The 25100-nt window shown below is 41.7% G+C and overlaps 1 protein-coding gene across 1 annotated transcript in view; it reads right to left on the bottom strand.

Annotated features, from left to right (window-relative positions):
- Positions 1-4102: 4102 nt before the first annotated feature.
- LOC137624324 (uncharacterized) overlaps positions 4103-25100 on the bottom strand; it is a 381551-nt gene continuing 360553 nt past the window's right edge. Inside the window, exon 19 of the mRNA XM_068354998.1 lies at positions 4103-9128. Within this exon, the coding sequence (XP_068211099.1) occupies positions 6743-9128 (2386 nt within the window). The 3' untranslated portion in view covers positions 4103-6742. The remainder of the gene's footprint in view (positions 9129-25100) is intronic.

Below are 25100 nucleotides of genomic sequence, written 5' to 3'. Positions count from 1 at the left end.
ATTTGGAAATTAATTAACTAAAGCCTCCTCACCTTAGCAATTGAAGTAAAAACCATAAAATTTGTCAATTACACTGTACAAGCACCAACAAGATGTCCTTCTTCTACTAAAACCAAAGAAAAGATATTTTTTGCTATATTATTTCGTATTTGGATTCCCTATTCTAGCCTTTACAGAAAAGCCCTTGGGAACCATACAGTAGCCTCACTACAAAAATACTAATATTCACTATACAACAATTTTGATTGGTATGAAGCAATCCAAGTTTCTCTTATCAAATAACTGAAAAATTATAGCAAGGGGAACATTTTACAGTAATCAATGAAAATGAACACTACCAAACAATTTATGCCAATAAAAAAGACTTACATTATGCAAGGTATCAAAAAGAGAACTGTACTGTCTACAGTTTATGGCAATGTAAATTTTACGACTTCATATCAACCAGAAACAAGGATGGATAAATCAAACATTACTTAGTAGCTCATCACACATTGGTTAACAAATTTGTCAACATATTTCACTCATGTATATTTATCTATTTTGAAGGTAGATAGATTGTTCCTTTCCAGTGCAAAATTCTAGGCCAAGCATTTAAGCTTTCATTGAGGTTAAAATCTTCCTCTGTTTAAACTGCAACAGTAATCCCAATTGACTAGTTTTCCCTCACTGCCTGTATATCCTACAATTTATACTACAATCTTTGCCCTTTGAGGAATCACAGGCTAAATTAGCTGGAAAGGTCACTAAGAAAAGGAAGCTTTCCATCATATATATACTTCGTATTTTTCAGTTTCATACTGTACTTTAAACAAGTTTCCATTGCAATTAGTCCACCCCCAGCCAAACCATTTAGGCTTATGATCATTTTCGTAGTGTTACTACAATTTTATGTTAACAATGTTCATACAATTTCCTTAGAGCAAATTGGGATTATCAAACATTTTCTACAGAATTAACTATAGCCAATAATCTAAAATGTAAAGAAAAGGGATTTTGACGAAGGAAAAATCTGTTTCTGGGCGAGAGACCTGTGCCGCCCAGTGAAATGCTCCTTTAGCATCATTTCTAAGGTATATAACTGCTAAATAATACCGGAGAAAAAATTGCATAGGAATGCTAGGTGTGAACCCAGCTCGCTCACCTGAAAGGTGTCGGTATAAGTAAAACGGGCGTGAAAATCACATGCAGAGGTCTCGTACCAATTAGATATCTCCTCGTCAATATCCCCCAAATCAAGAGGAGCCGTCCCAAGTCCACCACAGATCGTCGCTACCCACAATCCCACCCACGCCAATGACGTCACTCCTCATAGCACCCAAGTTTGGGTCCAACAGGGAAGGCGAGCAGAGGGTGGTTTCACTGGGCGGCACAGGTCTCTCGCCCAGAAATAGATTTTTCCTTCGTCAAAATCCCTTTTCTGGGCTCCGACCTGTGCCGCCCAGTGAAATAGTACCAGAGAAATGGTCCCAAACTTGGAACCAAAATATTAAATCAAAAAGAAAAAATTAAAGGCAAACATATCAAAAACATGATTTGATATACGTAAAAGTAAGTACATGGTATTTGAGAAAAGAGAACTCCTTACGTAACAATAAAAGCAATAAGTAAAACATGGGATGCAAACTAAATGTATAATCCTAGGATATAGGAGAAAAACATGAGCATCAAAATAAGGTCTCAACAAAGAGAATACCAGGATAAGGATTACTGTAAGGATACAAATAACAATCTCGAATGACTATAAGTGAACATGGGCAAAAATATATACATAAATGATAAGGACTGTACATAAGGATGCAACTGAAGGGTGCAATCCAAAAGATAAATCAAACCACCGTAGGGACCATAAGTGAGGCAGGTAAGGGGAATAGAAAAAGAGGGAAAAAAGACGTGATTAGGATTCATGATGATCGGAAGGAACCACACTTCCTGCTGCCACTGTAGCAAATTTTAGGGCTTACAAAGGTTTTAAATAGTGGCGTTTGAAAACTGATGGGGACTTCCAGCCTGTATATTTCGTTAGGTCATCAAATTTCATGTGATGGAAATAATTAATAGAAGTAGCTACAGCTCGAATATCATGGACATGAGGGAATGATTCTGGGTTAGCCTGTTTGATGAAATACAGAATCTGTTGTCTAATCCCTTCAAGGGTGATGGTTCCTCCGTTCTCTCTAATAAATAAGGGCCCCGAGGACTTAGTGGAAGTTCTATTTAGGTAGGCTTTCAAAGTCGTAACTGGACATAAGGATGTATCCCGTGGAAGGGGAACAATCTTCCAGGGGGACCATCTGTTTTGGGGGTCCTCATTCTTTGCTAGGAATGTTTTGTCAGGGGAGAGTAGAAAGTCAACTGACGAGAGAAAATCAATATGGCCTGGATTTCTAGACAAGGCTGAAAGCTCCGAAATTCTAGCACCAGAGGCTAAGCTCATTAGGAATAGAGTTTTCCGTAATAATGGGATATAGGCACATGATTCATTAGGGGTGTCAGAAGCTAATTTAAGAACATCATTCAGAGGAAACTGCGGTAGGACGAGTTGATGGTTTCAATCTGGCACAAGCTTTAGGAATGGAAGAGAGGTATGAATCCGTAAGGTCGATATTGAATCCAATCTGAAAAATCTTTTTTCAAGGCCGATTTAATGGTAGTAATAGTACTAGCTGCTAGGCCCGATTCAAATAGAGTCCTAAAGAAGGTTACTGTTAGGTTCATAGTCATTCTCTCAACCTTTGAGTCCTTTAAGAACTTGGCGAGTTTCTTGACAGCCGAGTCATATTGTCGAAGGGTGGACTCCCTCTTATCTGATTCTAAAAATAAAGTATTTTGAGGGTCAATATCTGCGCCTCTTTGGGCCGCGAATTTCATAAAGTCCATAAAGTTAGGGCACTCCGAGCGTTTGAGGAAGCGAACACAGTGCAAGTTTGTACTGTCTGTGTTAGTATTGGATTGGGGATCCGCCGGGGGCGGAGACCCAGTTCCACCAGAAGAGGGAACCAATTGCTCTTGGGCCAGTTGGGGGCTACTAGGGCCACTTGCCCCTTGAAAGATCTGAGCTTGTCCAATACTTTCATCAATAGGTTGATTGGAGGGAATAGATAGATTTTCTCCCAAATGTTCCAATCCAGAGACATTGCGTTTGTGGCGTAGGCTAAGGGGTCCAGGTTGGGAGCTACGTAGCACTCTAGTTTGTGATTGGACTCTGTCGCAAACAGGCCTACCTGAAGGCCCAGGACCTGGGATAGAATCCACTTGAATGACTTGAGGTCCAGGGACCATTCCGACTCTAGCGGAGTCGTTCTGGACAGAGCGTCTGCCACTACATTGCTTACTTCTGCCAGATGGACTGCTGAAAGATGCCACTTGTTGGATGTTGCAAAGGAGAAAATGGCTAACATCACATGATTTATGTGTCCCGATTTCGAGCCTCCTCTGTTTAAGCAGCGAACTACGACTTCGCTGTCTAGAACCAATCTGATGTGTTGGTTTCTGGCTGGGGACAACCATTTCAGAGTGAGGAACACTGCCATGGCTTCTAAGACGTTTATGTGAAGCTGGCGAAACATTGGTGACCAAAGACCTTGGGTCTTCTTGAACTGGGAGTAACCCCCCCAGCCTGTTAGGGAGGTATCCGTGTGAATGACCAACTTTGGAGGTGGATATTGCAAGGGGACGGATTTTGACAGATTCTTTGCCAATGTCCATGGTTGGAGTCTTTAGCAGTTATATACCTTAGAAATGATGCTAAAGGAGCATTTCACTGGGCGGCACAGGTCAGAGCCCAGAAAACACTTTTGTCCCAATCAGATTTGAATTTGCATAAAGTTTTGTTGATTGGGATTAAAACCCAGAGGTAATAGTAGTATCATATACATAGGATCTAAATAGATAAATCAGTAAAAACATTACTTCCATAAGAGCTATATAACAAATTCTTACATACTGTAATTCTATCACCATAAATTAAAACAAGTAAAATATATGCGCATTACTTACAAATAAAATCTGAATATAATTTTTGCTTATTTCTAATAACAATAACTAAAATTAGTTAAGAAATTAAAAGAAAATATACTAGCAAAAATATAATTTATTTGGTGGTAAAACAGGAGGTTTTAGCTCCTTGTCTTGAAAAATTTACTTTACAATAAAATCAAGTCAATGGCAACAAATCTAGTTTGTTATCCTCCCTTCTGGATGACCCCATTAAATGCAGCAGTTAAATGAACTGAAACCTTTCACAGCCATTTTTTGAGAAAGATTATTTGGATAAAAAAATAGCCTAGAATGTCAAGTACGGAGGCCCAGAGCAAGGAAAACCATGACTCCATTTATAACAATATACACGTACGTAGGGGAGAACTCTATATGACAGGCATTTTAAAAAGAATGCTTGTATGATTAATGGATTACAGTACTAGGAAAACACTTGCACTTATGCATTTGAGTTTGTGAAGCGTGATCTGCACCAATTTCAGTGTCATTGATTGCAGAGTAAGTGATCAGACCTGAAAACTCCTGGGGTTGGTTAATAGTTGAAGGAAGTACAAGGAAGGATATGGTAGACAGCATGACCAATGCACATTATTAGTAGTAATGCTCAGTGGAGACATTCAATTTCAATGAGCAATACTTAATGACTTTTATTAACAAGAACAAGATAGTGTATCAGATAAATAAAAGGACACTGTACTTATTATAATAAATCTTATTTCAGTTTTCCACATTTCTAGGGGAAATGTACACCGGTTTATATTTTCTAAACTTTCCCCTAGGTTTCCGTATTGCACTCCCACTTTGCTAAATTTTTTTTTTGTGCCTTCTAATTACAAGTCCAGACCATCTCTATTTTTTAGAATAAAGTCTACAGCTGGACACTCCCATCTCTCATCCACTTCCATGTCAATGCAACCTTCCCATTGCAGTATCAGGACAATAATCTAAAAAGTGAGTGACAAACATTTGTTAAACTTCTTCAAAGTCCAAGTTTCTCCTGCAGATTAATACAGACCTTGTTTAACCATAAAAGTTTTTGTTCTCTCAACTAACAGAATATATCTCATTTCAGGGATGAATTAGATCGTACTTCTCATTTTTACAATTTAGTATAAAATTACAAAGCAGCCAAGAAATAGTGTTGTTAAAAAATAAACTAAATATAATTTTACAGTAATGAATAATAACCAATGTCAAACTTTCTGTATCAAAAAAGAAACATCATCTAGAAAAATGGGAAATGCTCCAGCTATGGTATAAACCTCGCTCACTCCATACTGTAGTTCTTTAAACAAGAGCCTCATTCACAATTAATGTATTTGTGTCCCCATAGAGGGCAGACAGAATGAACCTCTAAGTAATGTTATGAGTTAGCAGGGCAAGAAAATTATATGAATGGAATGACAGACAGACCTGAAAGACCAGAAAATGGATAATGGTAACAAACAGTTCCTGATGACATGTCTATGTCTTCACTGGTGTTTTGAACAGTGGTATTTTTCAACAACAGGCATTGGCACATGCTTAAATGGATGACCATCAGCAAATGATTACTATACTTTACCACTAGTTTGATCAATTAAACAACAAGCAAGAAATATACTGTTGATAAATGAACCATGACTAATTGTAAAGACAAAGCAAGAGGATGGCACCCAGTACCCACCTGCATCTTAAAAATCAACATTCAAATACTTAGAAATCAATTTAGTAGTCTAGAAGAGTACACAGTGGATCAACAGATATGCACATGACACACCATACTTGTACTAGGTACTGTCAAATATGACATTACATAAGTCTGATTCACTTTGTGTTTGTCACATTTCACTGGACAGTAAGCGTAGGTCCTGAATTATTTTGGCTCCATAATTATTTTACAATTATTCAAAAATATAAAAAAATATTTTTAAGATTCATAGGGTTAAAGATGAATTAATTCTTTTAAAAATGAAAATAAACAAAGGGTGCATAATTAAGTAAGAGAAAGAGCAGGCTATCAATTGAAAAGAAAATGGTTGTCCAAATTTTGTATCTTAGCCTTGCTAAAATTGTTGCCCAGTTCATAATGGTAACAATAGTTTGGCCAACATCTGACATTCCCCTCCTTTGGCCTGGCTATCTGGAGGGGAGTCAAGAATCAGCAACTTGATATGATTAAATATTTTCATGCTATCCATAAACTAGCCAATGGTTTCCAATCATTATCACCCAACTACCACTGGGATTATCCTAACTACCTGAAAATGCCACTGGGTGATATAAACAGTTTCCTATGTCTGGCAACAAAATTTCAAATATCTTGGTTTATGGGCTTATCAAGGAACTAAGATTCTGAACATCAAAATCTACTTATCCTCCAAATTAAAACTCTTGACTATGTTAAATGGTAATCCCTGTGATTTATGATATTCAAATTTGTAATATAATGTTACCATTAGTCCTGGAAATTCTAACAGGTCAAGCGAGTCATACAAGAACTGAATATTACATGTACAGTGTAGGAACCAAGTACAGAGGTAGGTAGAAATCTACTTGACTAAGTTCTCAGGATTATAAAATTTTGTCAATACTGCATGACCTTACAATACTTATTCTCACTTACTGAAAATAAAGTTTTAAAGAAAAACATATACGCTGCTTTTTCACTCCCATGAAATCGGTTCAACTTTAAAACAGCAAATATAAATTTCCCTTTAAAAAATCACATACACAATAAGAAATTCTAAATAATAATCTATGATTAACTAACTGCCATACTAAAATGAAGGCCAATTACAGCTTCAAATATTCTTGTTAAATCCTCCTCGGAAGGATTAACGATTCCTTCTAAAAATAATGCACTCTTGATATATTGGGCTGTAAAATGTGAGCCCTTATTAAATGTCATTCTTGCCATCTTATTTACATCTAACCCAAGATATTTTTCTTTCTCATTAAATGACTCTCTAAAATCAAGAAGTTTTGATATATTAATGGAAGCTAACTGATATTTGATTTTACATGATTCTGAAGTAGCTTCTTCACTCAACTTTCTTGCTTTGCCTGAAATTAATTCTAAAAGGTCTTTCTTTTCCTTGCAACTCAGTATTTCAGTTACTTTAGCTCTATCTGGCCAGCAGGCACGAATTTCTTTGAAAAGTTCAAGAGCAAAAGGACCCAACAAACCTACATCCAAACATATTTCTTCTAGTGATGAAAAATCCTTGTCTGTAACCGAGACATCCTGAGGTAAGCCACAGCTACTTCCTCCATCTGATGATCTTGCCTCATCCAATCCATGGACTTTGCTCGAAGTGGAATGTATTGACAGGTCAGTACTAGCATAAGTTTTTTTTACACCAGCAGATTCACTTGGACCCTTAGACAACACAGGTCTTTCCTTACTCTTGGTTGGAGGATAACAGTTAGAAAATCTTGTCTGGGATGAAAGATTAGATTGAGGTGGTTGTGAAGAATTTGAACATACTGCTGTCGGTGAAGTGCTTGAAAATTTTCCTTGGGAACAAGTGCTAAAAATTCCATCTTCAGAAGAAATTCTTGCAGAGTTGGTGGAGTGAAGTCCTTCTTCTGAAGATTCCTTTCTCAAAGAAGAGTCCATTTTTGAGGTAATAGCTCTTGAAAGATCAAACAACTTTTTAGCCACAAGAGCTTTTTCATAAAACTTTTCAGCAGCATATGCATTTGGTGTATCTTCAGCCAAAATATTTGCTTTGGCAGAAATTTGTTTCAAGAAACTCTGGGTATCAGCCTCTCTTAAAATTGCACAAAGTTTAGATCTATCTGACCAGGACTTTTGCATATTAGTTACTAGCATTGATGCAACATAACCTAGAACCTGAAATTCAGGTTCCATTTTCTGTAATAAAACAAGGGTATTTTTCAAGCAATCCAATTCTGAAAATATCTGCTCAAGAGATTTCTCTGTATTTTGTTCTTCTTGGGAAGGGATTCCTTCTTTATTTGACTTCCTTAAAGGGCCTGTCTTCATTCTATCTTTCCTCTCTATCTTTATATTGGTAGATAGGCGACCCATTCTTTTACACCCAAGGATTTTACCCGCTGAGGATTTGTCAAAACTTGGTTCTTCTATTTTGCCTTGGGTTTTAATGGATGGATACTGTATATTTAATTCTTCATCTCTTCCTTTAACCAATTCTTCTTGCCCTTCCAACACTACTTTTTGGAATTCAAGTAACTTCATAGCTTGATAACTTGCCAATTTGAAATTTTGACAATCTGGACCATTACTATTGCCTTTCTTCTTTAATTCTTCAGATATTGCTTCCAAAATCAATACATTATCTTTATCTACTCGTAGTTTTTTAGCACTATTTTTATCTGGCCCACAACCAAGCAATTTTTCAACATGTACTTTCAATAAAGATGATACTGGTGGCCCTAAAGAAGCACATGCATCACTTAATACAGTAAGAGAATGCATCCACCAAGGTACTTCTTCCATTTCAGAAGACTTAGATAATAAGAATTCAGTTTGATTCAATTCTTTTTGATATTTTGTTTTGTTGGCATCATTCTTCTTTTCTTTGGCTTCATGAATTTTATCAGCAGAAGTTACTATCTTTTCAGCTATCTCTACTTTATCAGCAGAAGTTACCATCTTTTCAGCTATCTCTACTTTCTCTTTACTTTGAGGAATGGCTGATGGCTTCAGCTGCAACAAGTTGTCTAAATCAACATCTTCACCTTCATCAGTGAGAAACAGTTCTTCTTTGTTAAAAATTGTCTTCTCGGGTGATTTTCTTTCATCAGTGAGAAACAGTTGTTCTTTGTTAAAAATTGTCTTCTCGGGTGATTTTCTATCTCTTTCCTTATTCTGTTTCTCAAGATACCATATTTCAGCGGTTAAACTTTCACATTGATTTTTAAACTTTGATTTATATTCTTGTTTCAAGAGTTCTTTTATTGTTATTTCCCAAAAGTCTTTCCACAATTTCTCGGTATGAGATATATCATTACTACCTGGATAGTCTTCCTTGTATTTTTCAATAAAATCAGAATAGGATTTTTCATATGAAGGATGAATCTCTGGGGCCTCTGTAAAGAGTTTAAGTTCTTTGTCATGTTCCTTCGTCAACTCTTCTATAGCTTTGACAAGTTCAGCTCTCCTGGAAAACAAATTAAATGTTACAAATTAAAAGAAAGCAAGTAACTGTATACTGTACTGTAGTTACAAAAATATCTAGGTGAAAACTGTGGTATTTATCATAAAAAAAACTAACATACAGAGATTCAATTGACTGACCTAAAATACTTTTACCCATTAACAAAATACCATTCATTATTCTTCCACATTAAAACAAAAATATTTTACATTAAGGTTTTTATAAAATAACATCTGCAATTCATGTAATATAAAATGACCACAGAAAGTCTCCCAGTAATTCCAGAGAATCCTGATTTTTTATCAATAGTATATGAAGTTTGCCCATTTTTAATGCTCTTCTCTCTTAACTTTAGTAAAAATGTTTTCTTCACTAAACTATCTAAGAACAACCAGTCCTCCTAACAACTTTAACATTTTTTATTCACTATTACAAAACTTTTGTATATGAAATTAAATTTTTATATGATGATGGTACAAGTCTAAAACATATGTAGAAATGGTGTATTTTGAATAATTAGAAAAAAATGTAGGACACAGCAGACGGTTTCCTTAACAGGAAATAACACAGTATACAGTATACAAAATTGAATTTTTGGGCTCAAGCCATGGCGTCCTGATGGAAGGTTCCCTTTTGGTAGCTTCCTTGGGTAAATAACTACTAAGATATTCCCAGAGAATTTAACCACAGGTTATCACAGAATTCTAACTTCTGGAGCGAGTATCCTAAAGGTTTCCCTTTTAAGACATCGTATATCAACAGGGGACGCATGTATTAACGCGCCACATAGCTATCTACACCCCGAACAGAGTTAATGCTTCGGTGTGTAAGGGCGGAGAATAGCTGGGAGCCGTTCCATAGCTAATCTCATCCGTGGCTACTTCTGGTACTCGAGACGTAAACAAACGGGCGCCATTGCTTAAATGACGTCACGACCGTCTTCATCCTTTGTTCAGTAGCTCGCCCTACTTAGACGGATTTTCCCTGTGCCTTACTTATCGCTTTGCATCTACGTAATGTCGCTACCTTCGGCCTCGCCTTCTTCTGGAAAGTTGAGTACAAGGTTCCAGTATTGTTTAGTTAAGCTCTGACCGTTAAGTAAATATTACTTTCCGAGATAATTGTTGTTTTGTGGCAGAGCTGTGCCTCTACTGGACCCGCCATTTTATGGCGTCGTTGTTGTTATGCATGCCTTATTTAGTTAGCCACAACAACGCTTCCGGCCTTATTTACTAATCGATAACATTAGTTTATTTAGTCTTCATAGCTAGGAACTTTTATATCGTGTTTCGACGCTTTTTATCGGTCATCGATTGACCTCATACCAGTCGGCTTCTATAGCCCCCAGGCCAGAGCGCCTATATATAAGTGTTCATGCATGATTTTATTAGTGATCCTAGGCTAAGTTATGAAGATAGTGGCATTATTTTACAATACTTTCGACTGTGATGCAAGTGTTTTTCGCCTTCTGGGACCATATAGGGGATAGGTTAGTTAGTGTCCCTTCCTAACCTAACCTACTTGTAGGACCCCTATATGCTTCCTTCATCCCCCTGCCTTGGCATTCCCTCTGTTTAGCCTTGATTCCCTTACTAAGTAAAGGGATCAAGCGCCTAACGGAGTATATTATCGCCTCTCAGTCCTCCCTAAGGGAATGAACCCCCCTTAAGGTTGCGTCCGAGAGTGAGGAACGGCTAGCCCTTCCTCTATGGCTAGGACTAGTCTATGACTGTCCTGCGATAGCGATATGTCTTCTATCTTTCCTAGTTCAGGGCTCTTAGCCCTGCTCTAGGTTAGGTTTTGGAAAGGTTATTCTGTCCCCTGCTGAAACTGTACCCATGCACCGTTTCAGCCAGGCTGCCTTATCTTAGGTTAGGGAGTGTCCTCCCTTTCCCTAGTGGCCGCTCTGGTACAGAACCCCTTCCATGAAGACTCTTCTCTTCTCCCCTCCCCACCTATCTCTCTTGTATAGCCTAGCCTACACTTAGGTTAGTCTATACCCATCTGTCCCCTGTCCTACAACTCCTCCTTAGGGTGGAGTGATAGGGCTACCTTGAGCTTCTATGTGCAGTCCGCTCTGGTACATATACCCTTCATAGTGTCCTATGGGGTTAGCTACTGGATGTGTTCTGTATGTAGAGGTCTCCCCCTCTTTGGGTGTCCCCTAGCCCTCCCTTGGGCTACCCTAGCTCCCGGTCCTCTGAGACCCCTGCTTCTGGGTGATAGAGCCAGCCTCTATCATGGGTACACCCTCTCAGGGGGGGATGTCTGGGAGTCCATGACTGGACTTCTTACATCCCTCCCCCTGTCTCTCTTACTATCCGGGTGCCGGTCCCTTGCCGCCTCCACTGTCGGCGATACCCGCCTCCTACCTTGGTGACTCTCCCCTTACCCTCTGGCCGCCAGCCCCCCCCCGCGTGCCGGGGGGCTGCCGGCTTCCTGCCGATGGCTCTCCTCCTTCCTCATAGCTTCGCCGTCCGCCTGCCGGTCGGCCACCGGAGTGCCGGCATCTACTGCCGGCAACCTGGTTCCGCTATAACCATCCTTGCCCCAGTCACCAATCCGGCATCCTCCGACTGCCGGAGCCGCCGCTCCTCTGCCGGCGTGCCGCCGTTGTGCCGGCGGACGCCACCCTGGTATTACTCTTGACTTATATATTGTCTGTTCTAATGCCAGAAACTCTGCTGGAGCGGCCTCCGGCGTGCCGGAGGTTTGCCGGAACCCCCCGGAGGCGTCAAGACTACTTGCACCCCCTTCTACTAGCTATCATATGAATACTGATAGCCCTACACTGCAAACAGATGGCCTGTTTACGCTATTAGATCAGTGCCTTGGTACTGTTCTATTAGTAATCATGCTGTCTCTTTGCATTCTTCAAAATTCCAGCATGCTGCGTGTATCTTAGCGCGGCTGGTTGCCGGAAGCAGTTACCCTAAGGGACCTGTTAGCCCCCTAATTTGGGACTGAGTGGCCTCGGTCCCAAACTTATCCTTGGCATTTCCATGGAATTCCATTGCCCTATGGACTTCTAAGGAATACTATCCTGTGCCTTCAGCCATCTCGGATTATCCAGGGATAAAGCTTGCGGTAGCCAGCCGGGCGGGATGCATGGAGTATGTTTTCTTTACTACTTCAATCTCTATGCATCACACCCTTCATTAAGTTAAAATTAATGATTAATGTTAACTTAGCTTAAGAGCCATTCTTATGACTCCCCCCATACTCATTTTTCTCTTTCTTCCACAGGAGGAGCAGATGAAGTGTGACTTCGACTTCTGCGCTGTGAAACGCCCGCACTTCTACGGGCATACGGCTTGCAGGACTCACTCCCCTTGTGCTAACAAGAAAGGGGATCTGAAATTCTGGGACCCACTGAATTGTACGGTCTGCCAGGCTCACCTAGTTGATGCCTTCCATAACCCTCCCTCAGCGGAGGTCAGGGACACTTCTCGGGAGAAGCTACGCAAGTGGGTGCGTGGCTTCCAGAAGAATGCCACCGGACCGTACCTGGCCACTGAAGAATTGAGGTCACTTCTGTTCCCTAAGGCCTCCCCTGATTCTGTGGTACCCAAGGATTCGATCCCCACTGTCCAAATTACAGTGGAACCTGATGTAGTCATGGCCCAGTCCATGCACGAGTGCCGCCTGGATTCCGAAGATGACGAACACATGTCGGATGTCTCGGAAGACACGGAGAAGACCCTTATGGCTCAAGGAGCTGAAGATGACGAAGACCAGGTGGAATACGCCGAGTCGGAGCAAGAGGTCGCTCCTCCTTCCATCTCCGCCCCTACTCCTACACCGACGGAAGTGTCTCTCCCGTCTACCTCCACGACCCCGGAACCCTCATCATCCACTCAAGAAATGCTCCGGTTGATTAAAGCCGTCATGGACGACAAGTTAAAGGAGAATCAGGAGTTCATCAGGTCCATGATAGGATCCAAAGAACCGAAGAAGATCTCGGTTAAGGATCTCCCCGCTTGCTCTCATGCCAACCCATGGAGGTATGCTGAGCATATGGTGATAGCGACCGGCAGAATCTTTGTCAGCGACAAGATCGGCTCGGTCCCCCTGGAAGATGTGGAATTCTTCCCAAATTTTGAGGCCTACCCGGACTGTTACGTCCGACTTCGCTCTGAACCTGCCTCTAAAGAAGAGACCGAACCGAAAGAAGATTGATTGATTGATTGAAAGTTTTCTGGCATCCTGACATCTAAGGTCATTGACGCCGATACCATTTACTGTATATGAAAATTAAAAGAGAATTCGATTAAAACCATAAAAATTAAGAAGTCATTAAAATAGTTAAATAGTTTTCAGAAGACCTGCTTCTGAAATAAATCTAAAAATTCCGCTCGCATAGTAAGACACATCATGTCCAAGAATCTTGGCAAGGATAAACCTGCCATCCTCATCTCGAGCCTCAAACAGATATCTATTTCTTAAGTTAGTAAAATTAGGGCATTCGGTCAACAAATGCCTCACTGTTAAAGGTACTAAGCAGTCCTCGCAATACGGTTGCTGTTGGCCCTTCAGCAGAAACTCGTGTGTCAACCGTGTGTGACCAATACGGAGACGACAAAGAGTCGTCTCCCATTTTCGGGGAATCATGTTATACCTCCAAGGTGATATGATATTTGTTACTTCCCTCATTTTATTGCCGTCTTGACTGTCCCAGTGCTGTTGCCATTTATCACAAACCAATTTCTTGATGTAAGGTAGGAGATCGTTACATGGAATGGGATACCTCCTTGGTAGCAACTCGGATGCCGCATTCTTCGCCAGTAAATCTGCCTTCTCATTCCCAGACACACCTACATGTGCTGGAACCCAACAAAATCGAACAGTTATACCTTTCCGTCCAATAATAAAAAGCCATTCTAAAATCTTTAAAACTAGAGGGTTATTAGAATTAAAAACTTCTAAAGCTTGAAGAACACTCCTTGCATCACTAAAAATTGTAAAATTACCCTCCTTTTCCAAAGCTATTTTCTCAATAGCGGTTAATATGCCATACAGTTCGGCAGTAAATATGGAAGCTGTTAGAGGAAGTGCACCTCTACAATTAAAATCATTACTATGTACTCCAAATCCAACGCCAGCATCAGATTTGGAGCCATCAGTATATATAAAAGTCGATCCCCTATGTTCTTCGACATGTTCCATAAAAAGAGACCTGGATTCTAAGTCAGTCATATTCTTCTTAACTCCAATAAAGTATTTACAAAAAGATATGTCAGGTAATTTCCATGGAGGCATTGATGATACCTTGAATGGAAGTACCTTATTTCTAATTATATCCAGACTATTTAAAAATCGATTCACCCGAAAGCCATAAGGTTGAGGAGATTTTGGGTGCAACTCAAAGTATGATGCGTGTCTTACAAGGCTTGCAGTCTGAAAGGCTAGAGAGCTAGGGAGTCTTTGCAATCTAAACCAATACCGAAGAATGGAAGACATTCGGTAAAGGTCTAGAGGTAACTCTCCAGCATCAACAAGGAGACTTGGGATAGGCGAGGTTTTAAAAGCTCCAGTAGATAATCTAATACCTGCATGATGTATCGAGTCTAATATTTTTAACCGGCTTGGGGTGGCTGAAGAATATACCTCACAACCATAACTAATTTTGGAAAAAATCAAGGCCTTGTATAATTTTAAAATAGTATTGCGGTCTGCCCCCCATGATGTATGGGACAATACTTTTAAGATATTCAGAGCTTCAACACATTTAGCTTTTAGCGCTTTTAGGTGAGAAACCCATGTAAGTCTACAGTCAAATATCAAACCTAAAAATTTGGTTTCCGATACACATGGTATCCGTTGACCTTTAATGTATATATCTGGGTCTGGATGTACTCCCCGGATACGACAAAAATGGACAATGGTAGTTTTACTTGTCGAGAACTTAAATCCATTCATGTCAGCCCACTGGATAATTTTATCAATAGAGAGTTGGATTTTTCTCTCAACCATTGCCATTCTAGTGCCAACAAATGATATTGAGAGATCATCCACAAATAGTGTTGAGAGAACATCCTGGGGAATGGCTGAGGATATCCCATTAATTGCTAGTGCAAAAAGGGTTACACTCAGCACACTACCCTGAGGAACTCCTTCTTCCTGGCACTTACTCTCTGATAGAGTTTCCCCCACTCTCACTTGAAAAACTCTACGTGAAAGAAATGCCTGAATAAATAGTGGCAGCTCTCCTCTCAATCCCAATTCATGAATGGTTTTAAGAATACCATATCTCCATGTGGTATCATATGCCTTTTCAAGGTCAAAAAATACTGTAACATGGTGCTGTTTGGAAGCAAAGGCTTCACAAATAGATGACTCAAGTCGTATCAACACATCAGTCGTTGAGTGCATTTTTCGGAATCCACATTGAATCGGTGATAAAATACCTTTCTTTTCAAGGTACCATATCAGCCTTGCATTGACCATCTTCTCCATGATTTTACATAAACAAGATGTCAATGCAATAGGACGATAGTTTGCTGCTAAAAACTTGTCTTTACCGGGTTTTAAAAAGGCTAAAATAATGGCTAGTTCCCAAACACTTGGGTAGCTATGATCATGCCATATTCTATTAATAATGCTTAAAATAAATAGCTTTGTATTAAAATGTACATGTTTAATCATTGCATATGGAATTCCATCGGGTCCAGGGGCTGTATCGTTGCAATGAGCAAGTGCGGAATCAAATTCTCTTTCAGTGAAAGGAGAATTATACGACTCTTCCCTTCTTGTTGCAAAATTTAAAATTTTCTTTTCTTCAGTGCTCCTATACTGGTGACCAGGGGCTCCTTCACACTTGCTGGATACATTTGAAAAATGATTAGCCAGGGCATTGCTAACTTCATTTGCTTCAGTTACATACTGGCCATTCACCTTCAACACTGGTGGTGGGTTGGGGGTGAATTTGCCAGCTATCTTTTTTACTTTCCTCCACACAGAAGATGGTGGTGTTCTACTGTTAATAGAGGAAACAAAAGATATCCATGACTGGCGCCTTGCTTCTTTCATGGCACGACGGAACTGTGCTCTACATTTCTTGTACATTATTAAATTCTCATCAGTTCTGCGTCTACGCAATCGTGTTAGAGATCTTCTTGTGGCTCTGTGGAGTGCAGTTAGTTCTGAAGACCACCACGGGACTGGTCGTCGTTTGAATAACCCTGTTGTTTTGGGAATTGAATTGACTCCTGCTGTATGAAGAGTTCCATTCAGTAGGTCTATGGCATCATCAACACTTTCAAACTGTTCTGCTCTCCCTTCGATTTCACTTAGCTCACAGAATTTAACCCAGTCTGCCTTGTCTAGATTCCAACGTGGCGATCTTTGCAAAGGCGGACCCTTGTTGGTGTTTATAATGATTGGTGCATGATCACTAGTATGCCAATCACCTAATGTCCTCCAATCAAAATCAAGAAGGCAGTTAGAGCTTGCAATTGAAAGGTCAATGCATGACAAAGTACCTGTCTGAACATGGAAGTGTGTGGGCTCTCCTGTATTAAGGAGTCCCACATCCTCATTCTCCACAATTGATGAGATAATATTGCCCCTTGTGTTGGCCAAAACATCACCCCATAAAGGATGTCTACCATTCATATCTCCCAGTAAGAGAAAAGGTTGAGGGAGTTGTTGAATGACCTCTGCTAAATCATCATATAAAATATTATCATTTGGAGGTAAGTACAGAGAGCATATTGTATATTTTCTCCCTATATCAATTTGTACAACAACTGCCTGCAGGGTTGTACGTATAGACATGGGTATTTGGGGAACATCTCGACGAATGTACATGAGACTTCCGCCATGGCTCCCTGCTTGTTGATTATATGGTGTTCTATAGCTAACATACTCTCGAGGACTAGGAGTGTTAGAATCAAGCATACTTTCCTGTAGACATACAATTATGGGGGAATGCTCATGAATTAGGAGCTTAAGTTCTTCATATTTCGCCCTCAAACCCTGACAGTTCCATTGCAAAATGGAGGAGAAAACTATGGATTATTTCTGGAAGACATCTTGGATGAGGTCTTCCCATTAGAAGTTTTTAATGTAACATTATTACCAGTAGGTTTCTTCAGAGGTGGTCTTGTTATGTTGGGTTTAACGTTGGTGATTTTCTTTGTATTCTTTTTATCTATTTGTTGAGGTGGATGGTGGACCTCAACTTGAATTTCTGATTTATTCAGTCCATCTTCTGGTTCATTAGAAACATCAACAGACAAAACATCAAATTTATTTGATGTCATAACCTTAACGTTTTTAATGGAGGGTGGAGAGAGAGATGGAGGTCTCTCTCTTTTGCGATTGATAGATGGTGGGATTCGAGGTTTTTGCACCTTTCCCACAACAGGTGCATCAGGTAAGTTAGTCTTAAGTGGAACCTCCATCAGATCAGGCAAGGACATGGCCTGAGAGAGGTTTGTATTACTTTTTGTAATGGCGGCTGAAGGCTGTACAGCAATGGGCAATGACCTAGTGTTAATACACCGTGGTAAAGCCTCAGGAGGTGATAAGGTTACCTCGTTATTTGACATTTTGTCAGATAGTATACTTTTTTTTGAGCTATTGGCAGTGCTAGGTTGGTTTGATTTTAATGCCTTAGCATATGTATTTGATTTATTTAATAGTCTTTTGGCATGGGTCACACTTATGTGTTCTAAGTTTGATTTGTTGAGGGCAGCTTCCTCCAACTTATATAGCTCGCAAATCTTGTCTGTGGATTTGTGATTCGAGCTGCAATTTAAACACCTGGCTCCAAGTGCACACTCTCCATGGTAAGATTTGGAGCAAATACCACACATCTTCTCATTTTTGCAAACTTTGGACGGGTGCCCAAATTTAAAACAATTAAAGCATTGCAATGGCTTCTGCTTGAAGGGTCTTACTTTAATCCTTTCGTTCTCGATAATAATATGAAAAGGTACATCAGCATCCTGGAACGTAAGGATTATCATTGATGTACCTGGGACTTTATGAACTTTCCAAACATTTAATGGACACATGGCCAGTATCTCCTCCTCTGTAAAATCATATAGGTCTCTGTTAAAAACTACGCCCCTTCCGTAGCTAAAATTTAGGTGGGGTTTGACATCTAACTTAATGTCATCATTATTTATTTTCATATTGGACAATATTACCGACTGTGTACTGGATTTGGCATGGATAAGGAAACTATTTTTTCCGAAACGAGATATATCGCCTGGTGCAATAGTTCCTACTTTTTTCTGAATCAATTTGCATATTTTAAAATAATTCCCTGTAACCCCCTTTGATTCAGCTATAAGCCACATCGGTGGTTTTGGATTTCTCTGGGAGGGCATGACTAAATCTGCGCCTTTTTCCAACCAATCGGCAGGCCTGTACACATCTAAATCTTTTGGTACCTTATCGCAGAGAGCAGCCGCGACATTCAAGTTATTAATTTTAATATTATTCAAATTACTTATTGCACTAAATGCTTCGTCATAACTACCATAAGATATCCATGAATCCCAAGTTTCAGCTTCAAGTTTCATCCTTATTTCTTTTATGCATCCATAGCATTCAAATGCTTTACATAGATCATCATAATTTGTTTCTATTGAGATTTGTGTAACATGGAGGATTCAAAGTTTCCTCGTGTTACCCAAATTACTCGATTTAGAAATATCAGTAGAATGGTCCTTTCCCGTTCCGAGGTCATCAACAGAGCTTTCCCTTATCACATTAGCAGAGGTCGTCAACAGTGCCGGGGGAGAGTCAGCGTATCCAGGGGATGGGGGTTCGTTCCTTAAAGAATCCATTATAGTAAAGAGAGGGAAAAGAGTTAGTTTGATGTACCTGCTCGAGAATGTTAGGCCATCACGCGTCGGAAAGGAAATTTGCACTCTATACTATCGGCACAATGAGAGTATACTTCCCAGATGGTCCACTCCATACCCTACCCGAAGGATAGCATCAAAACAGATATAGAGGCACAGGTGTAAGCAGAACCCGCCTGTTAGGACTGAGACCAAGAAATTATGGAATCATCCTCCCCATATCTATAATGACGGGCTTCCGGCCAAAAGCCGAGAGTCCTACCCCAAGCATTGGATCCCCCTGGATTCCGAAGACCCAACACTTGAGAATAGTTCCGCCAAAAAGGTCCAAACCATCTTCGGGATGGCTGAAATCATCCAATACTCTCATATATAGCTTTGAATGCAAACACCTCCCAACCGTGATACCTCCTCCCACTCATCAAAGCAGGCAGCAATAAAGGATGTATGAACATCCCCGCCGGGGCTACAATGGATGTGAAAACATCCAAGCCATAGGAGAAAAGAAAAAAAAAAAAATAAATAAATAAATATATATGTACATAATATATACACACATATAATGAGGGAAATTTTTCTCATAGAGTTTGGAAAGCAAGACTAAAGAAAGTTTGTGAAATTAGGATAAGGTCGAAGTAGTATTGAGAAAAAGAAAAAGGTAAAAGAGAGAAATTTAGATTCGAACTGGGGGAGCAATTTCCCCAAGTTCGAGAGCCCTCTTGCCCGTCACCAAGTTTCAGCACGGGAATTAAATGCCGTGCTGAAGCTTAATGACTTCATCAAGGCATTCTCTCATTAAGAGGGACCGAAAGAAGAGATAGTGTTCGATCTCGCGAAGGCCCAGGCTATGCTAGCCAACACGTTCAAGAGTAGGGGTTTTACCTGCTCTAAGCTTCCGGCCCTGAGCAAGAAGCACCCTACCTACGTCGCACCTGAAAATGCGGTACTTCCATTCATGGAAAAGGCCTTCGCTGCGTGCCTTAAAGCTGTGGAAGAGGGGAAAGCCTGCCCTGCACTGGAGGAGTGCAGACCCTTCTCCATAGTTACTCCCCCTGACGCTCGACACTGGAAGGACATCCAGCATACTTTCGTCGTGGGAAAGCTAGATCCTGACGTCGCCGGACGTCAGTTTAATGAAGACCTCCCGAAACTTAACGATCACCTCCTTCGTCGGGGACAAGATACGAAGGAGAGGCTCGCAGCATCCATGTCCCACCAGGTCCAACTTGACATTATGGCCTGTGACACCAGAGTACCAGACCACTACATGGTACTTGCCAAATCCCACATGGCAACCCTGGTGAAGGACATGTACCACTTCATGAAGGCTCGGAGAGCCTGTCGTGAATTCGTGTTCGCAGGTGCCACTGTGAAACACGAACCCCGGAGGCTGATTTCCTCCAACATCTGGGGCAAACACCTCTTTCCTTCTGACCTTGTGAAGGAGATCACCGACAAAGCCGCCACGGAGAATAGGAACCTTCTCCACAAGTGGGGCATGTCAAAGAAGAGGATATCCTCTCAGGACGACGGACCTCAACCTAAGAGGAAATCTTCGAAACAGAAACCCCAGCAACGTCAACCAAGACGTCAGTTTCCGGGACCCGCTACCTCCCAAGTGGCAGCTCAGCCACAACAGACCTTTCAACTGGTCACCCAACCGGTGTTGTCACAGTCACCGGTCTTCACCCCTGCTTTCGAGCAACAGACGACTACCTTTCGTCCCAAAGGTAGAGGCTCAAACAGAGGTGCAGGCAGAGACGCGTCTCGCCGTCCCTCCAGAGGCAGAGGAGGAAAGGGAGCTAGCGGCCGAGGCAGCAAGCCCTCGGGACACCAGAAGCAATGAAGTGCTTCCGGTGGGAGGAAGACTCCGCCAATTCCAGGATCGTTGGACCTTCGATCCCTGGGCACACAGCATCGTCAAGAAGGGTCTAGGCTGGAGTTGGACTCAACCACCCCCAACATTCCAGCAGTTCTTCCAACAATCAACCCCCCTTCTGGAAGAATATGTCCTAGATCTCTTGAACAAGAAGGTGATAAGGAAGGTAAAGTCCACCAGGTTCCAAGGAAGACTGTTTTGTGTCCCCAAGAAAGACTCCGACAAACTCAGAGTCATTCTGGACTTATCCCCCCTCAACAAGTTCATAGCGAACGACAAGTTCAAGATGCTGACTCTTCAACAAATAAGGACCCTTCTGCCTCGAGGTTCCTACACAGTCTCCATAGATGCCTACTGGCACGTTCCAATGAACCATCACGCTTCCTCCTACCTAGGATTTCGACTCCAAAGGAAAAGCTACGCCTTCAGGGCCATGCCCTTCGGCCTCAATGTGGCCCCTCGGAACTTCACAAAGCTGGCGGACGCCATAGTACAACAGCTCCGCCTCCGAAACGTCCAGGTGATGGCCTACCTCGACGACTGGCTAGTTTGGGCTCCATCGCCCGAGGATTGTGTAAAATCCTGCAACAAAGTCACCCAATACCTAGAACACCTGGGATTCAAGATAAACGAGAAGAAATCTCGCCTCTCTCCAGCTCAGAAGTTCCAGTGGTTAGGAATCCAATGGAACCTTCAGTCACACCGCCTTTCCATCCCCCAGAAGAAAAGGAAGGAAATAGCAGAGTCTGTCAAGCGACTACTGAAATCCAAACGGATTTCAAGACGCCAGCAGGAACGAGTTCTAGGCTCTCTAAAGTTCGCCTCAGTGACAAACCCAGTGCTTCGTGCACAGCTAAAGGATGCCGCGGGAGTCTGGGGACGTTCTGCATCCATCGCTCGAAGAGACCTCAAGAGACGGCTCCCAAACAGACTTCGACTTCTCCTCAAGCCGTGGTCGGAAGTAAAGGCCCTGAAAAGGTCCATTCCTCTTCAACACCCACCTCCATCACTCAACATCCACACGGACGCTTCGCTGGAGGGTTGGGGAGGTCACTCCCACCAAAAACAGGCTCAGGCACCTGGTCTCCCCTGTTCAAGACGTTCCACATCAACATCTTGGAGGCCATGGCGGTCCTTCTAACTCTGAAGAAACTATCCCCGCCTCCCTCGATCCACATTCGTCTAACCCTAGACAACTCGGTGGTAGTTCGATGTCTCAATCGCCAAGGCTCAAGATCGCCCCAGATAAATCAGGTGCTTCTCCCAATCTTCCGTCTGGCAGAGAAGAAGAAGTGGCACCTGTCTGCAGTTCACCTACAAGGATTCCGCAACGTGACAGCGGATGCTCTATCTCGAACAAACCCGATAGAGTCGGAATGGTCTCTAGACGCAAGATCATTCTCCTTCATCTCTCACCAAGTCCCAGAACTTCAGATAGATCTCTTCGCAACGAGCGACAACAATCAACTTCCTCGGTATGTGGCCCCCGTACGAGGACCCCAAGGCAGAAGCAGTGGATGCCATGTCACTGGACTGGAACAGATGGTCCAAGATCTACCTGTTCCCTCCCACCAACCTTCTGCTGAAAGTCCTCTCCAAACTGAGAACCTTCAAAGGGACAGCGGCCCTAGTGGCTCCCAAGTGGCCCCGGTAGCAACTGGTACCCCCCCTGGTCCTGGAGCTGCAGCCCCAAGCTGATCCCTCTCCCGGGCCCAGTTCTCTCCCAACAAGTACAGAAGTCGACTGTCTTCGCTTCATCATCGAAAATCAAGGACCTTCATCTCATGATTTTCTCTCCCTAGCCGCAAAGAAGAGGTTTGGGATCTCGAAGAAAAGTCTAGACTTCCTCGAGGAATACAAGACCGAATCCACAAGACGGCAATACGAATCATCCTGGAGAAAATGGGTCTCTTTCGTCAAGACAAAAAAATCCTAAAGAAATCACAATTGATTTCTGCATGTCCTTCTTCATTCACCTTCATGGACAAGGATTAGCAGCCAATACGATTTCAACCTGCAAATCGCGCCTTGACCAGACCAATTCTGTATGCCTTCCAAATTGATCTGTCCAGCGACATCTTCAATAAACTACCGAAAGCATGTGCTCGTCTACGCCCAGCACCCCCACCGAAACCGATCTCCTGGTCATTAGACAAGGTGCTCCATTTCGCCTCCAACTTGGATAAGGATTCATGCCCTCTCAAGGATCTGACTCAGAAAGTTATATTTCTCTTTGCTCTTGCTTCGGGAGCCCGAGTCAGCGAAATAGTGGCATTATCAAGAGAAGAGGGTCACATCCTGTTTACTGATACAGGAGACATTACCCTCTCCCCTGATCCGACGTTTCTCGCCAAAAATGAATTACCCACCAAAAGATGGGTCCCCTGGAGAATATGCCCCCTGAAGGAAGATGTCTCTTTATGCCCAGTAGAGAGCCTCAAGGTCTATCTTCGCAGAACTTCGAACTTTGGTGGAGGCCCAACTCTTCAAAGGAGAAACATCGGGCAGCGACCTGTCCACTGAAACAATTAAGAGCGAAAATCACCTACTTCATTCGCAGAGCGGATCCTGACAGTACACCCGCCGGTCATGATCCTAGGAAAGTTGCATCATCTCTGAATTTCTTTCAGAGTATGGACTTTGAAAGCCTTAAAAGCTTCACAGGCTGGAAGTCCTCGCGCGTTTTCTTTAAAAATTATGCGAAACAAGTGCACGAAATCAAAACATTTTGTGGTAGCCGCAGGTAGTGTTATGAAACCTGCACCTAACTCTGCATAGAACAGCGAGTTACTTGGGACTCTAACTCTTCGGGTGCCTATGTTGACCCTCGAGCGATACGTAGTGATGTCGAAAACACTTAGTGCTTTTATAACTGTTCTTATCCCGGGTGAAATGTCATAGTTGTCACACAAGTGCCGCATGCCCTGAGCATGATGTGTTTTAATCAAAGACTAACGTTCCTCGAGAACGAGTGCCTACTAATAAATTTGAAATTCCTTTTCAGATTCAAGAGCAAGTCTTTATTACTATGTACATTATAATTACTGTAAATGAACTTTACTTATTGCTGCAATTCATTTAATTTCTGCATTTGTGAAATAAAATTTCTATTTTATTACCTGTGCGTCTCAATCAGCTCCTACTTACTATGAAATACATGCCTGTCCATAGTTTTTATTATCCCCTTTTCCTTATGGTTCATGGAGAAATTAAGATACTAACCCTTAATTTATATTCACTCTGACTATGTAATGTTCCAATACGAATACTTACTCTTCATACCCTGGAGATGAAACCAACCTTCTCAGCACACAGTGTCCAACCACCACCGGTCTGCTTTTCAGAATGTTCCTATATGAATGCCAAACATTCAGCTTCATCTCCAAGTTCTTCAAGTTCTTCTATCAGGGTGAATAGCCCTTCAATACCACTTTGACGTCGGCATGGCCCGTGGGAACTTCACTGCCAAGGGGGGCAGGAAGATTCTTCCCTACGGTTCTTTACTAAGATTACTATGCTATTTTAGTCAAAGCCCTTGGCACTTACTAATAGGGAAAAATCTACCACGATACATTGATTCTCTGGTATTCTTCCATCAGGACGCCATGGCTTGAGCCCAAAAAAACGGATTTTGAGCGAAGCAAAAAATCTATTTTTGGGTGAGATAGCCATGGCGTCCTGATGGACCCTCCCTGCTACTTCGTCCGGTTTTTAGGTCCCACCCTGCTCTGCTGTATCATGGTGATCGGCAAGCAACTGGCTTCAGGATGAAGACGGTCGTGACGTCATTTAAGCAATGGCGCCCGTTTGTTTACGTCTCGAGTACCAGAAGTAGCCACGGATGAGATTAGCTATGGAACGGCTCCCAGCTATTCTCAGCCCTTACACACCGAAGCATTAACTCTGTTCGGGGTGTAGATAGCTATGTGGCGCGTTAATACATGCGTCCCCTGTTGATATACGATGTCTTAAAAGGGAAACCTTTAGGATACTCGCTCCAGAAGTTAGAATTCTGTGATAACCTGTGGTTAAATTCTCTGGGAATATCTTAGTAGTTATTTACCCAAGGAAGCTACCAAAAAGGAACCTTCCATCAGGACGCCATGGCTATCTCACCCAAAAATAGATTTTTTCGCTTCGCTCAAAATCCGTTTATTCCACAATGCTGGAATAGAAAAACTATAAAACAGCTGAAAAGAAAAATAAAGTGAAAAAAAAAACAAAAACATTTTACAGTACCTGGCTGAATCTAGGACATCTTTTATATCAAAATTCATC

The sequence above is a fragment of the Palaemon carinicauda genome, chromosome 31, assembly GCF_036898095.1.
Source record: "Palaemon carinicauda isolate YSFRI2023 chromosome 31, ASM3689809v2, whole genome shotgun sequence".
NCBI lineage: Eukaryota > Metazoa > Arthropoda > Malacostraca > Decapoda > Palaemonidae > Palaemon > Palaemon carinicauda.
This window is presented reverse-complemented; position numbering and strand designations above follow the sequence as displayed.